Below are 16,334 nucleotides of genomic sequence, written 5' to 3'. Positions count from 1 at the left end.
TAAAGGAATTAAATCATAATTAATTAAATAATTAATATTTAGAAAAGGGTTAAATGATTAGATGATTAGAGATAGAAATTGAATAATTAGTAATTTATTTAAATAATAAAGATTATTTAAATTGGGGAATTAATCAGAATTAATTAATATTAGAAAATGATTAAAATGATTAAGTGATGATAGAAATAGAAGATAGAATAATTAGTAAGATTATGAGGAAATATGAAATTAGAAGAATAAAATTAATTAACATAATTAAATAATTATTTAATCAATTAGATGAATAATTAGTACATGATCAATGAGACATTTTTAGGTATCTACAATATATATATATATATATATATATATATATATATATATATGTATGTATGTATATACATATATACATACATACATACATATATATGTGTGTATATATATATGTACATATGTATATGTATGTATGTATGTATATATATGTACATACATCCATACGTGTATGTATGTATGTATGTATGTATACATACATACATCCATATGTATATGTATATATATCTATACATATATATACACACATATGTGTACATATGTTCATATGTACATATATGTGTGTGTGTGTATATATGTATACACATATATATACATATGTACACACATATACACAAATATATATGTATATATGTGTATATCTGCATATATATGTATCTATACATATATACATATGTATGTATGTATATATTTGTATATATGTATATATCTTTATATATGTATATGTATATATATATATATATATAAATTTGTGTATATATATATGTATACACGTATATATGTCTATTTATATATGTATATATTTATATCTATATACATATATACATATATAAATACACATATACACATGTATGTATATATATACATATATACACACACATATATGTATGTATGTATGTATATATATACATATATACACACACACATATGTGTGTCTATATACATATACACACATATATGTATGTATGTGTATAGATATACATATATACGTGTGTGTGTGTGTGTGTGTGTGTGTAGAGGCTTCTAGTGTCATTCTAGCCCCCTACAATAATCTACCTCCAAGTTATTCTAACGTATTCTAGCCCCCTACTATTTGCCGCTTTTTCGTAGGTTTATTAATTCCGAATTAATTGACTGATTAATAAGGGGCCTTGAATAGGGCTAGCAGGTTTATTAATGCCCATTATTCTATATTGCCCTCGACATTCTATGGAACTGATGCCATTATTCGCTCGATTCTGGCAACTATAATTGCTCCCTTACTATTTAAAGGGTTCGCTTGACTAGGGCTAGCAGGGTGACTAAGTCACACATATATATACATACATATATATGTGTGTATATATATATGCATATATATATACACATATACATACATATATGTGTATATATATACATATATATGTGTATATATATACATATATATGTGTATATATATACATATATATGTGTATAAATATATGTATACACATATATGTATATGTGTATGTATATACATATGTATATCTATAAATATGTATATACACACACACATATATGTGTGTGTGTGTGTGTGTATACATATATACACATATATACATATGTATAGATATACATATTTATGTGTATACATATATGTATATATGTACACACACACACACACATGTAAACACACACACACATATATATACATATGTAAACACACACACACACACACACATATATATACATATGTAAACACACACACACACACACACATATATATCTGTGTATATCTGTGTGTGTGTGTGGATATATGTATATATAGTCAAAGCTCTTTATTTTTAATTTTATTATTTATAAATCCAACATATCAATTACATATTTTCGTACAATTATTTAAACTAATCGAATCTACTTCATTATGTAACTAACATACCTATATTTTAAAAATTCCATATAGCATATTTTGAGAGATATCTTTCTCAAGATGGTGCATATGTCATTAATTGACAAAAAATGTACGAAATAGAAAATAAAATTAGATTTTTACAGCCACTTGGTTGCCTCCCTCCATGATGAAAACATCAATACACAAAAAAATTCTCACACAATACATGCAAGAAGACAAAATCTCAGATTACCTCGAGATCCCTATACCACTATAGCCACTATTCTTTTCTTCTATTTGACCATTTTTTTGTAGATTTACATATGTAACCATTTGTAAAGTACTAAAATGTATCACAAGATCCAATAAGACATCACTAATTTATAAACACCTAGCATATAACCATATGTATTGATGAAATATTTGAATAGGAACCATAATGGTGTCTTTAAATTGTAAGTCTAAGTACAAGCAATATTTCTCTCTAAAATGAATGTCATATATAAGATTTTAAGGAGAACCATCTCGAAGGTATCCTACATTGAATTCCATGTACCTAACTTTAGGTCGTACAAGGCATGCTATTAAATAATTTCCAATAGTCCATTGCAATGCAATTGTAGAGAACCCTACACTATAACCATATAAAATCATACAATGGACACCACATGAAGCAATTCCCTTTCTCATCAACCAAGTACAAGAAAACACTAAATAGTTTGGTTCACTAGGATGTGCATTTAACTGAAAAAGTACACATGCTTATCATATGTCAAATTGGATAATTGAATACATGTTATTAACATATCTAAAATTTGAAAATTGATTAAAAAATAGACCTTTCTACATATTTTACACAAACTATTAAAGATATATATATACTAATATTATATTACATACATTTTTTTTTAAACAAATAGATGTAATGTGACATTTCACGAGGGAAATTGTTTTAGACATTTTATCAAAATTTCACGTGGCTTGCCTATGATTCCACATTTTGCATAAATTTAATTGATATTTTTTTGTCAAAATTCAATGTCATGCATATGCATTTACTTTTGCAAGCTCACAATGACATAGAAACATGAATAGTTCCATTTAAATGTTTAGAGCTATTTTATAGGACACAATTGTCAACCCAATGAGGTTAAATTGTCCTTAACTCCACCTAAAGTTCTACCATATTTGACAAAGATGAAATTGATGATAAAACATCTTTGTGTAATCCATGAAGATTAGCCTTGTTGGCAACAGGTAGATCTGCACCATTTGGAAGCTTAGTGGCAATGTATATTGTGAGGTAGAAAAAAAATATGAAGTCCTAGTAGATGCCTACATAAAAATAAACACATTGAAAATAGCAACTTAATTTGTGACTAGTAGTCCAATTAACTTTTAGGAATCTCATTATATTATCATTGTTTGTTTGATTTTTCTTAAATAAATATATAAACACCCTCATTCTCTCTTTCAAGATTGGAGTCTCTTTGCAAATTAACTCAAATCAAAATTAATTATTAATTATCAATAAAAACAATGATAAACTCTTGAATTGCTTCCTAATTAGTCAAGACAAACTTATTTTAATATTTGCATTTTAAATAATAAAGCATTTAATTTTTAATTTTTTTTATACTATCAAATCTTCTTATTTTTTATTTTTAAATTTCATTATTCATAAAACCAACACGTCAATTATATGTTTCTTTATAATAATATTAAAATTAAATCAAATCTTCTTGATTTTGTATTTATCTCAATTAAGACACCTTCACTGGACATATGGATCCCATTTAATACAATAGTTGTATACAGACCCTGTTTTTTAACTTTCAAAACCTTAAAGATCCTTTATTAGCCACCCGAAAGCAAAAAAAATCTCTTTCCGACACTAAATACTTTAATGAAAGATATGGCTTCTCTCTGCAATTAATACCATGTACAGTTGTAATCCACAACATTAAAGTAAATTCTCCATTTATTTTTTCCTTCTTCCCAAAAGCCACCTTAGTACATGAAAGGAAAATTTGTGGAAAAAAATTGAAGGATATATGCCCAGGAGAGGCTAACAATGAATATATAAATGGAGAACATTGGTACGTGCCAATCTACACAATCTTTCACCGAACACTAAAAAATGATACCCCATCTAATCAATCATATCACCCATACGTTGTGACTTCTTTCCTTGGTGACTTAACGAGCAAGGTTTAACACCAACGAATTTTCCGCGGGAAGATTGATGTTTTCTTTATAACCTGAAATGGGCAGCTTACAACTGTAATTCGGACTACAGCAGAACACCACTACTGTAATTTTCGAGTTTAATTTGCAGTGACAGGCATAGTGCGATTTGGGAGCAGCCATGAACGTTAAGGGGGAGTGCAGTAGGAATAAGGGTTTGCAGAGCGTCTATGTGACAGCAATGTTCGAGGAAATGGTGCTCAAATGGTCTCTCAACAAAATCATGGATGAAAATCTCTTTGATAACAAGGTCAGCTAAATATAAGCTAAATATAAACTTCATGTTTTTATGTTTAAAACTATATTATTCTTTTTGAGAATCGTTTAGCTGAAGGTCAGAATTTGTTGCCAGTCGTTTGGTTTCCCTTGGAGTGAAATTTAAAAACTTATATGACGATAGATAGCTGCTTTCTTTCCGAAATGCAAAGTTAACCAAAACTTCTGAATTCCATGTTTTTGGAAGATAAAGGTCTTCTTTTTAAACTTAAAACTCAGAATTAACATGGAAACCAAGGATATATCTAGTTGGGTTGATGGTAAAACAAGAGGGTATATGTTTGGGTTTTTAGAGGTAAAGCTGTATCTAATTATGATGGAGAATACATGTTATATCATTAAATTTTCAGTCTGTCATGTTGTAAAATACAAAGGAAGTTTTTAGATTTAATTGTCTATAATTTTCAGCTGAAAAATGTTTCAGATTATGTTTCATGATTTATCATTATGATACAATAACAAGAGAGAATTAATAGGAAGATGAATTTCAACCTAACCCAATTAAATAGAGTTAGGAAGATGGGTGACACAGGAACCAAGAGACAAATAAGAAACACTATAGTTTATGCTACTGTAAAAATATGTTTTTGGGTTTGACTGTAGAGAATTTTTATTAAAAAAATGTTTTAGATTATATTTATACTATGATTTATTGTTAGAATATAATAGTAATAGAGGTGAACTAGAAAGGTGGATTTCAGACCAACCTAATTAAATAGAGGTAGGAAGATGGGTGACAAAGGAACCAAGAGACAAATAAGAGACACTAGAGTTTATGCTACTGTTGAAGAATGTCTTCGGGTTTGATTGTATAGAATTTTTTATTATAAAATGTTTTTGATCATATTTATTTTATGACTTGTCATCAGAATATAATAATAAGAGAGGAGAAATAGAAAGGTGGATTTCAAACCAACCTAATTAAAAAAAGGTAGGAAGAGGGGTGACAAAGCAACCGACAGACAAATAAGAGACACTAGAGTTTATGCTATTGTAAAAGAATGTTTTTGGGTTTGATTTTATTTACAGGAACCAAGAGACAAATGAGAGACACTATAGTTTATGCTACTATAAAAGCATGATTTTTGGTTTGACTGTAGAATTTTTTATATAAAAAAATCTCTCTGATCATATTTTCTGATTAATTTAAAAAGGTGGATTTCAGACCAACCTAATTTAATAGAGGCAAAAAGATGGGTGACATAAGAATCTAGAGACAAATAAGAACACTAGATTAATTCAAAACATAAAAAGAAGAAAAAGAACATTAATGATTAAAATTAAGAGAGCTAAGAATAAAAAGAACTAAAAAATTACAAAAATAAAAAATGGGAGTATGGCTATATTATATATAGAATACCTACTTACATTGGAGAATATTTATATCTTAAAATACATGACATAAAAATTAAGTAAATAATTGAGTGATGGATATTAAAGAGGCAAATAAAGAAGAATGTAAAGTATGTCTGATAAAATATATGAAAATACACATAAACCTTACCACCCAAATAACAAGAATTTGGGAAGAATAAACAAATAATAATAAAAAAGTTGATAAAAGAAATTAACCTATCAAAGAAGTGAGGTGAAAAAATAAGAAGAATATATAAATATCTATATATGTGTTTGAGAATGAAATTAAAAATTCTACACAGTCAAATCGAGAGTGTTTCGCCAAAGAGTGTTTTTGCATTTATAAATTCAGTTGTTGTTAATGTCTTCATTTGTACATTTGGTTAATTTAATATATATAATATATTATATAATCATATATATTTATATAATATTATATATATAATTTTTACATTGTTTTTGTACTAACTAACTCAGAACACACCTAGAGTCCTTTTCAAAATTTTGTTGAACCTGAATCAGCAAATTAGCTATTCACAAATAAAGTTAAAACTTAAAATAATATAAGATATATTAAACACAATTTCAATAAACTAATATATTGTTTTGAAATAGAATAATTAAAGACAAAAAATTATGATTATAGAAATAGAATTGAAAAAAACAATAAATAAACTTTTGAAAATAGATTGCTCGTATCTTTCCTTCGAGTCCCTGTTTTGGGAAGGTAAGTTTGATATTTTTAGATTGAGAGTTCTAACTAGGCATAAAAACTAACTAATATTTTTGGTTTTTAAACATTCAAAAAAGATTCGTTTTCTTCCATTCATTTTATAATATTATTAATTTTTTTATTGAAACAATGCACTTACAAGAATAAAGCTACCAGCAGGTAGCTGAAATAAGAAAGGACAATACAATATACACTAATCAAAGCATGACCTAAAGAGATATACAAATCATCTCATAACTAGCAAAATTCTTTGATTCTGATCAAGGGCATACAAAGTCTGAAAGTGGATAATCTGTTCCTTGATTTGCTGAAGCTTGTTGATAGCATCCACATTCTTTTTGCACAAAACCTGGGATTGCCAGAAAAGAGAAGCCACTCAAAGAAATACGTCAGAAGAAAGCCATTGAATAACAGCTGTCTGATAACAGTTACTAGAGAACATAGCATTACATTTCATTTATGCCTTGTCTAATTGAAATGGTCATTTTATATTATTTTGAGTTGCACAAGTTTTTTTTGTTCAAGTTCAAATGTATAAATCTATAATATAAATAAATACATGTCTTTGTCATTATGTCGATTTAAATTGTAATCTTTTATATATGTATAAATATAAAATAATTGTTTTCTATTTACTTAATATTATTTTTTGTTATAATTTCATTTGTAAATAGATGTTTTTGGGTTTGTGTGTAGAGTACATATTTGCTGCTAAAAACATGAACCAAATTCAAAAAACTACACAACATCATATGAATAAACAAATACACTATTAAAATTAAAAATACTTCTTCAATATCAATTTGTCAAATTCAAATGTCATAATAAATATACATCGTACAATATCTACAATAAATGTCAAATGAATCATCATCATCATTAATATAATATGATATAGGTAGATTGGAAGAACAAGCAGCATTGCCACCAACACTTGCACTAAAAATAAGTTGGCTTTCTCACTCCTTTGCAAACGAAGCATACTGGAAAGAGTAAGCATCCAAGTTAATATACTTGACTTTATATCCCATGGTTTAGTTTTGTTTTCCCTTCTTTATAGTTATTTTGTTTGTGCGAAAGAGTAAACAAGTTGGAACGAACATACAGCCTGTGTAAAACCTTGTTAATGATTGTTTGTCATTTCCTATGTGTGTTGTGTTAACTGGGTTTGTAAGGTTAAATTGTGGATTTAGTCTTACCTATCAGTATTTGACAATTTATCAAATCTCAACCTCCTCCCACACCTCTGGGAAATCGGTACAGTAGAGAATCTTGTGGCATCTGCTAGTATTTCTTGCTGATTCTCTATGTTATTGTGGGCAGGAAGAAACACTTCTAAACCTTTGTGCATCACTTTTTCCATTTCTGCATTCCTTTCTTTTACCTTTTCTCCTTGTGAAAATCAATAAAGTAGGATTAGGGTTTTAGATGTTGCCAATGTTTAGTTGGATCAGCACTCTGTATTTAGATTAGAAAGGAAGCTGACCTTCTATGGAGGTTTGATCTCATTTGTAAGGTCCCACAGCTTGGAATCATTCTCATTGTGTTATTGGAATGTTGAAACAATTCAACGAGGTACAATTTCATGTGACAACAGCACCCATGATGAAACATAATCACATTGTTACGAATTGCTCAATGCAGAAACAACCTAACAATAAGCCAAAATCTATAATCAAGCTAACTAATCTAATATTTTCAATATTTCTAAAAATCAGATATTCTGCAATCAATATAGGTAATGCAATACTTGCTTGTACCTACTAAATATCAACTTTAACTTGAAGAATTTTCTGCACATAGGTAGTCGTTTCTCTTTAATCCATGTTTTACATTTTTTGTCTTCATTATTATCATCTTTCGTTTGTACTGACTGTACTGGTATTGTTATTTTTTCCCCAAATTTATTCCATTTGATAATGACCGAATAGCAATGGGATCTGTGTACTTATGTTACAGACAATCTTCCAAGTTGAGTTTGTTCGAATTAATGGTTTTTTAATTCACCATCTTCATATACATGTAAATGGTAACAAATCCATCAGAACGGTAGCTTTTGAGCATACAAAACTTGCCTTCACAAATTTTAGTGATTACTGTGTTGGATTGAGTAATAAGAGACTTATAAGTGGTTGTTGAGAACTTGAGATCATTTCCTACTTTTTCAGGTCAAGCGTATTCCGGAGAAATTTACATCTGTAGCAGAATATCTTGGGTCATTTGTTTGGCCTCTGATAGAAGAAACACGAGCACAACTACAACAGAGTCTGGAATCTCTATCTGAAGCGCAATATACAAGAATAACATTTCATGGAAGAAAATGTCTATTAGAAGGCAAATTAAGTGAATATTCTATCGTTTTTGAGAAGGACAATGATACAGAAGGACAGGAGGACAAAATAAAATTGAAGTGGAAACCAAAAGACATTCTTATATTATCAACCAAATTATCTGAGAATGTGGATTACTTCCATGATGAGTATTTGTTAGCTGTAGTCTGTGAGACTTGGCAGGATGAGACTCAGGATGGACTGATAGATGCACCTCTGAATGGGTTGAAGGTGAAGCTATATCTGCGGAATGGACATCCCTTTACATCAGAAAAATACACTAAAGAAACTAAATACTTCGCCATTTCTCTCGGTAGTATCATATCATGCTTGAGAATCTGGAAAGCTTTACATGCCCACTTGCAAGAGGAGGAAATAGATTTGACCATGCTCAAAAAAGCAATATACTTAAAGGTAAGTGCTTGGAGTATTTTAAGCTTTATGCATGTGGTAGTATATTTGTTTGAGCATGGACTATGAAAATTAAAAGTGCATTAAATGTAGAGAAGTTGGAAAAATTGTGCTAACCTGACTTTGATGGGATTTGTAGGATCGTAATGAGGCAAGTGCAAAAGTGAAAGAAGATGATTTAGAGAAATTCAGGAGCAAGCACTTCATGTCCCATAACTTGAATGATTCTCAAATATCTGCTGTAATTCAAGTAGTTAATGCTGTTGAATCTAAACTTTCTTCTGATATAAAGCTTATCCAGGGTCCCCCAGGAACAGGGAAGACCTCAATGCTGATCTCACTTCTTTCTATCTTAAGTCATAAGAGGTTCAGAGTAATTGTGTGTGCACCCACCAATGCAGCGATATCAGAAGTTGCAACGAGGTTCATCAGAACAGTCACAAGTCCGTCTGGAAGCTGTCCTAATGAAGATAATTTTCCTTGTGTCATGAATTTGGGTGACCTCGTACTGGTAGGGAACGAGGAGAGATTTGATCCAGAAGGTATTTTTGGATATATTTTCCTTAAATATCGAGTTGATCGTTTGTACGACTGTTTCCTGCCAAAGACAGGATGGAGGTACAGGGTGATATCTCTGCTTGATTTTCTTGAATCAGCTGTTTCCCAGTATGAAGCTTCTCAAGAAAAGTCACAAGAAACATGCTTGACTGATTTTTCACAGTTCACCAGACAGAGACTGAAAAAATTAACCCCAGAATTTTGTGAGGGTGCAAGAACATTAATAAATGATTTACCAGGGACCTTATCAGGAAAACAGGAATTGGAATGTTTGATCAACGTGGTTGAATCTTTTGTAAATTTTATTGAAAAAAATAATGTCAAAGAAATTGTCCTTACGGAATGTTTTTGCAGTACCACCGAAGGTCTGGGAGAGGTAGAAGGTTTAACAAGTATATTTAATGAGAACATGCTTAGTAATAAGAAAGACATAAAGAAGGTTCTTTGTTTGAGGAGAAGTCAGTGTATCCAATTGCTGGGAAAGCACTTATCCAGTGAAACTGATATTGCCCGCATGGCCCAAACGTTCAAGTCACGTGATAGTATAGAGAGTATTTGCTTGTCGTGTGCAAAATTGGTATTTTCAACAGTTTCTTCATCGGCAAAAAGGTGCATGAATGAGACTGCACCATTTGACTGCTTGATTATTGACGAAGCAGCCCAGCTCACAGAGGCTGAGTCAACTATTGCATTGCAAATCAGTGGTGTGAGACACACAATCCTTATAGGAGATCCATATCAGTTGCCTGCAACAGTTATCAGCCAGGTTTGTTTCTATTAGATTATGTTGTTGCTTGTTTATTTCAGTTAGTTATAAATTAATTAATAATTTTAAGTCCTTTTCATGTATGGTTTATCAGATAGCTCAGAAAGCAGGATATGATAGAAGTCTCTTTGAGAGATTACACCAACTTGGACATCCAGTCCATCTTCTGAACACACAGTATCGCATGCATCCATCTATAAGCCAATTCCCAAATATGGCATTTTATGGAAATTCTATCATGAATGGTCCCCATGTTAAAATGGAAACATATGGCAATGCATATATTGAGTCTGAAATGTATGGAACATATGCTTTTGTTAATATAGCAGATGCAAGAGAAGAGGAAGATGATTTTGGTAAGAGCAAGCGGAATGTTGTTGAGGCTGCTGTTGTTGTACACATACTCTCTAAACTGTTTAAAGGTAATTCTTTCTGCCTGAACCACAAGCCTACAGATATGTAAACAGAATTATTTATCACGTTCAGACGGTAGATGTTGGCGGTCGCTACTGGTTTTCTTCATTTATGAATATTTGTTGGCGATTCATGATTTTTTTCTGTTATTCAGAGGTATTCTCCAAGTACAAAATTTTGTTCAAAACTTCTTCGCTCTTATTATTTGGTTAACTAAAGTGGGTCTTGAGAGGTGGTTTTTTTTTTTTTTTTGTGTCAAGACTGCTCACATAGGTAATGGAAAATCATAAGGAATGCCAATCTACAATCTTGTAGAATCCTGTTATATAGTTAGTAAACTGAAACAAATGGCGATTCCATAAAATTAGAAGCAAGTTTATGTTAAGAATACTGTTCAGTGATTACTGAATAGTAGAAGATTAGTATTTCACAATGTAAAAATAAAAATAATGATCTGTTGTCTTATTAAAACTCCTCTTCTATTCCATTTTTTTCGCTTCATGTTCAAACAGTGAGGATAGACGGGTTGGTAATTGCCGGTACTAAACTCATTATAGGCACAAAATTTCACAGAACTGCAGTTTCAAACTCTCGGCAGAATATTGCCATGGATTGATGAATTGTCTATGAAAAATATTATAGAATGTGGGCATCTGCAATGAGGAGTGGTCAACTCACGAAATGTCACCACATCTGCGACATCGAGAAAGCAACTCACAAAATGACTGATGCAGGGGCATCCACGTGGAGGGAACCCCGATTTAAATTTTCAAACTGCCCTTCACACGTAGGTGTTAGAAATTTGAATTATTCGAGTGGAGTCTCGGTTGACTCTAATTTTAGCAAATTTGTAATGCTTTTGAAAATAACGTATGAGTGCAGTTGAGGGCATTTTTCTTTTTTTGGGTGTGCTTCTAGGTGGTGGTACGCAGCACTTTTCTGCTGCAGTTTTGGGAGTAGAGGTGGTAGTGGTTAAGGGAAATGAAAGAGGGTAGTGGGCTGTCAGACTAAAAAGGAGAGAAATAGTGTGCAAGTGCAAAAAGGGGGATAAGGAGGAGTACGTGGGGTTGTAAGGAATTAGGAGGGAGCTGTGTTGAAGGATTAGCAAGGGAGTACTGATGATGGTGTGGCTGCAGAGATGTATGTGTGAAAGATGTTAAAGAGAGGAGGACTGCATTTGTGTGAGGGGGATGAGAAAGGAATAGTAAAGGGCTGTGAAGGATAATGCAGGAGGTAGTGGCCAAGTAAAGAGTGAGTGAGTTGTGTGAAGGAGGACAAAACTTGGAGGAAAACGAGAAGTGTGCAGGAGTGATTGAAGCCAGTCCCAGTTTGTTGAGAGCTGTGAAACTAAACAGAGGAATGAATTTGTTTTAAAAATTAGAAAGAACATTTGTGCAGTTTGTTTTGGTCTTTGATGAGCATTATTGTTTAATGCTATAAATGTTGGCAAGTTATCTGTTATGTGGTTTGCAGATTTTAACAAATTAGATGGATAAATAAATTTGTTTTGTTGAATTCTATATCATTTGTGTGTTGTGTTGAAGTTTGAGAGCAGAGCAGTATTGATTGTTGCATCAGTGGTATCAGTGCCAAAAGATTCTGAGTGTGGAGGCAGATTCAACAGAGGGAGGCAGCTTGCACCAGGATCGAGCTTGTGGGTATTGTGAAAGATGTATGCAAGAGGAGCCCCATGTGGTTGGGGTAGAGGAAGAGTTAGAGATGGAGGTAGAAATCCTTTAGATGTTGTTTGTATTGATGATTTTAGAGCCCTGAGTAGGCAAGTTGAAGCTATACAAGAAGAAATAAGAAGAGGCTTTGCTTGTAGGAGAGAACCTAAAAGTGAAGAGGATGGAATTATAGAAGATGCAGATGATAAAGGACATGTTGAAAATTAAGCAGTAGCAGCAGCAGTAGCATTGAATGATCCTTTAGTAAGGGCATTGAGAATAATGGGAAAGAGACCGAAGATTGACGTTCCTACCTTCAATGGGAACTTAAATCCATAGGAGTTGATAGACTGGATATATGATATGAAGGAATATTTTGAATTCGAAGAAGTGGAAGATCCTGATAGAGTGAGGTTTGCAAAAACCAGGTTGAAAGGCCATGCCTCTATTTAGTGGAAAGAGGTGCAACTTGAATGAGGTAGAAATGGAAAAGACAAGATTTACAAATGGGAGAAAATGGTAGAAAAGATGAAGGGACAATTTATTCCTATGGATTATGAATTACATTTGTTGAAGAAAATGCAGAGCCTAAGATAGGGAAGCAAAACTGTAAGAGAATACACAGAGGAATTTCATAACATTTTAATTAGAACAGGTCATTCAGAAGTGAACAAGAAGATAGCCAGTTATACCAATGGTTTGAAACCAAGTATTCAAGATGTAATGTCCCCATTTTCATGAGGATCAGTCCGTAGAGGAGTTTGGCCTATAATTTGACCCTAGTAGGCCAAGGAGTTGTTTAGGGGGTCGACTTGGCAGAAATTGGTGGCTTCACGTTCTATTTCTACTTGGTTTTATGACAAAATAAGGAGATAACACGTAACATGAGACGTGTGCACTTTAATTATAATCTAATATTATTATAAAGTGCATATGTAATAAAATAATAAAGTGACTTTAAGTATAAAATAAAAATAATTAAAAAGTCATTTAAGAAATAATAAAGTGTACCTACCCTCTTCTAGAAGGAATCTTATGATGGGTTATGAAAAGGATAAATAGAAGAGGGTAATTCATGGATCAGGATCAGTTGATTGTTATCTTTTCTTGTGTTGTGGTTGTGGAGCCAAGGGCTGTCCGCAGATTTGATCTTAGAGAACGATACCTCCCTTCGATCCGCATAACTTAGGAGGTGAAAGACCCTCTAAAGGGTTGCCTTGAGAGTGAGGAACACTTAGTTTTTCACATTGTGCTTATTGAGGATTCATAGCATTTTAAGGGTATAAAGGGCATTGGATGACTTTCAGCTCATCTTATTTAATACCTATATGCATTGAACTGCTTGTGGAGGCTAGGCGATCTCTTTTGTAGCATTGTGGAGGTGATTTGAAGGAGTAAATCAGTCAAAATCAGATCTGAAGACAAGTTGCAGAAGACCTCCATAATCCATGATTTCATCCTCATCCCAACTTTGGAGCACCGAATCACACCAAGGGGGTCATTGCTTATTACAAGAGGGAGAGGCGATTCATTTAAGAGCGAATTGAGGGAGAGTCAAGTGGAGATCAAAGCCCAATTTAATTCTGGAAAGAAATCGAACCAGTCTGAAGATATTTCACATTTTTATTCATAGACTCCCATTGAGGCATCAATTTGGTCATCTAACATTGACAATTTGTGGAGAAGAGCGATCATTCTTGGAGAAAGAATGGAGGCTTAGAAGCTGAAAAATAGATGGTTCTCAGACCTTTATAGTAGAAGCAAGGGTGATCTGATATAGGGGTGGAAATTGGACTTTGAAGGCTCCAAAATCGTCAATATTGCTCACATGAACTACCCAAGAAGGCGATTAGTTTTCCAGGTTCCTTTATCCACATTTCATGTACTTGTTTCCTGGTTATGTGTATGTGTTCATGGCTGCATGAATCTTCAGACTTTCTAAGAAATCATTGATAGATTGCTAGGTATTTGGCACATTGATTTGGTCATTGCAATAAGTCCTTTTGTCTCAAAATTAAGGAGTAATAAGGTTGCATCTTTTATCTAAATTTTCTGAGGATTTATACCAACTGTTTGTCAAAATGTCAGCATGCTAGAGTTATATGTTAAGGTGTCTGTTATCACAAAAGCTCGCACCCTTTCTGAGCTATCAACTCAGCAACCTTGTGAAACATGGAAACAACCCCGAAGTGTGGGACCTTGCGCAAGGGGGTTGAATCTCCGGAGAAGGTTGGCTTCCTTCTCACTCCAGGGGTAGGTGTTGAACCAACTCAACACTTGAAAACTAACTCCTAGGCCTATCCTAACAAATTTTCAGAGGTAAAGGGAAGAGAGAATTGCTTGAAATAAAAGGAGGTGATGCATCAAGATAAGAGATTGTTCCTCTCCCCACCTGAAATGGCACAAGGAATCAACTGAAATACCCAAGAGATGCACAAACTTCAGTTGCATGAGTGACCCAAACGCATGTATGAAGGTTAGAATTTGTTAAGTGTCAAGAGGGGAGAAGGATTCCCACAAGCCACACTCAGTTTAAACAAGTTAACACAACATATATGGAGAGAAGAGCCACAAAACATACACCTATGATGAAGGTAAGGAAACATACACAACATGCATAAGTTGAAGGAAGGCAAGAATGTAATTCCAATTCATTCAAAGGCCAAAGGCCAAACTTACAGTTGCATAAATGCAAGATAAATACAAGAGAATTGGGAGAGCATAAAATAGCTCAAGCCAGCAGGGAGAGAACTCTTTACAATGAGGCTTAACAACCTTAAATAGAAAAAATGGTCACAAGGGTGATCGTGACCCCTGCATGTCAGTCTGGGAGTGCAGGGAAGTGCATGCACTTGACTTTTGTACATGCAAGCAACATAGCCATACCCTGAAAAGACAACCCTAAGAAGGGTGGATTGACTGACCTTCCAAAGTTAGAGTATGCAGACATGACATAAGTCACTACAACAAGCATGGCCCCGCACCTCTCTTGATGGAAATCCTGTCAAAAACATTAAATGCACCCCTGTGGCTCCACAAAAGAAGGTGCACAAGTCACAAAATTGTCGGAGCATTTAAAGCTTTGAGTGTTGATCACGCCTTTTGGAAGTGTTGCTAGTCGGAAAGAAGTCCGAGGACTTCGAATACTCCGGTTCCCGAAGTGAGGAAGACAGGGAAAGGAGGTTCCGAAGTTCCGGGATAGAGAGAGGAAGAGAAGGAAAGGAACTTTAGAACCTCGGGGTTCTAGAGTTCCGGGGAACTAGGGAGAGAAGGCAAAAGGGGAAGGAACTTCGGAACCTTGAGGTTCTGGAGTTTCGGGGAACTGCTCAAGGGAACTTCAGAACCTTGAGGTTCCGGAGTTCCAGGATAGAGAGGGAAAGGGCTAAAGAGAGGAGGGGAACTTCGGAACCTCGGAGTTTCGGAGTCCCGAAGAGGGAAGGAGAAAAGGGACAAGGAACTTCGGAACCTTGGGGTTCCGGAGTTCCGGGGAAAAAGAGAGAAAGGCAAAGGAGAGGAGGGGGGGTTCGGGAGTTCCGAAGAGGGAAGGAGAAAAGGGACAAGGAAGGGTTCCGAAGTTCCGGGGAAAAAGAGAGAAAGGATAAGGAGAGGAGGGGCTAAGCTAGGGAAAGAACTTCGGAACCTTGGGGTTCCGGAGAAACTAGAGAAAAGCTAAGGGAAGGAAGGAAACATTGGAACC

At 33.4% G+C, this 16,334-nt stretch overlaps 1 protein-coding gene across 1 annotated transcript in view; it reads left to right on the top strand.

The window, feature by feature from the left end:
- The first annotated feature begins 4,035 nt into the window (after nt 1–4,035).
- LOC131049811 (uncharacterized) overlaps nt 4,036–16,334 on the top strand; it is a 209,809-nt gene continuing 197,510 nt past the window's right edge. Inside the window, exons 1-4 of the mRNA XM_057983889.2 lie at nt 4,036–4,376; nt 8,660–9,235; nt 9,372–10,556; nt 10,651–10,978. Coding sequence (XP_057839872.2) covers nt 4,248–4,376; nt 8,660–9,235; nt 9,372–10,556; nt 10,651–10,978 — 2,218 coding nt within the window. The 5' untranslated portion in view covers nt 4,036–4,247. The remainder of the gene's footprint in view (nt 4,377–8,659; nt 9,236–9,371; nt 10,557–10,650; nt 10,979–16,334) is intronic.

Source organism: Cryptomeria japonica, chromosome 7 (assembly GCF_030272615.1).
Source record: "Cryptomeria japonica chromosome 7, Sugi_1.0, whole genome shotgun sequence".
Lineage (NCBI taxonomy): Eukaryota > Viridiplantae > Streptophyta > Pinopsida > Cupressales > Cupressaceae > Cryptomeria > Cryptomeria japonica.
This window is presented reverse-complemented; position numbering and strand designations above follow the sequence as displayed.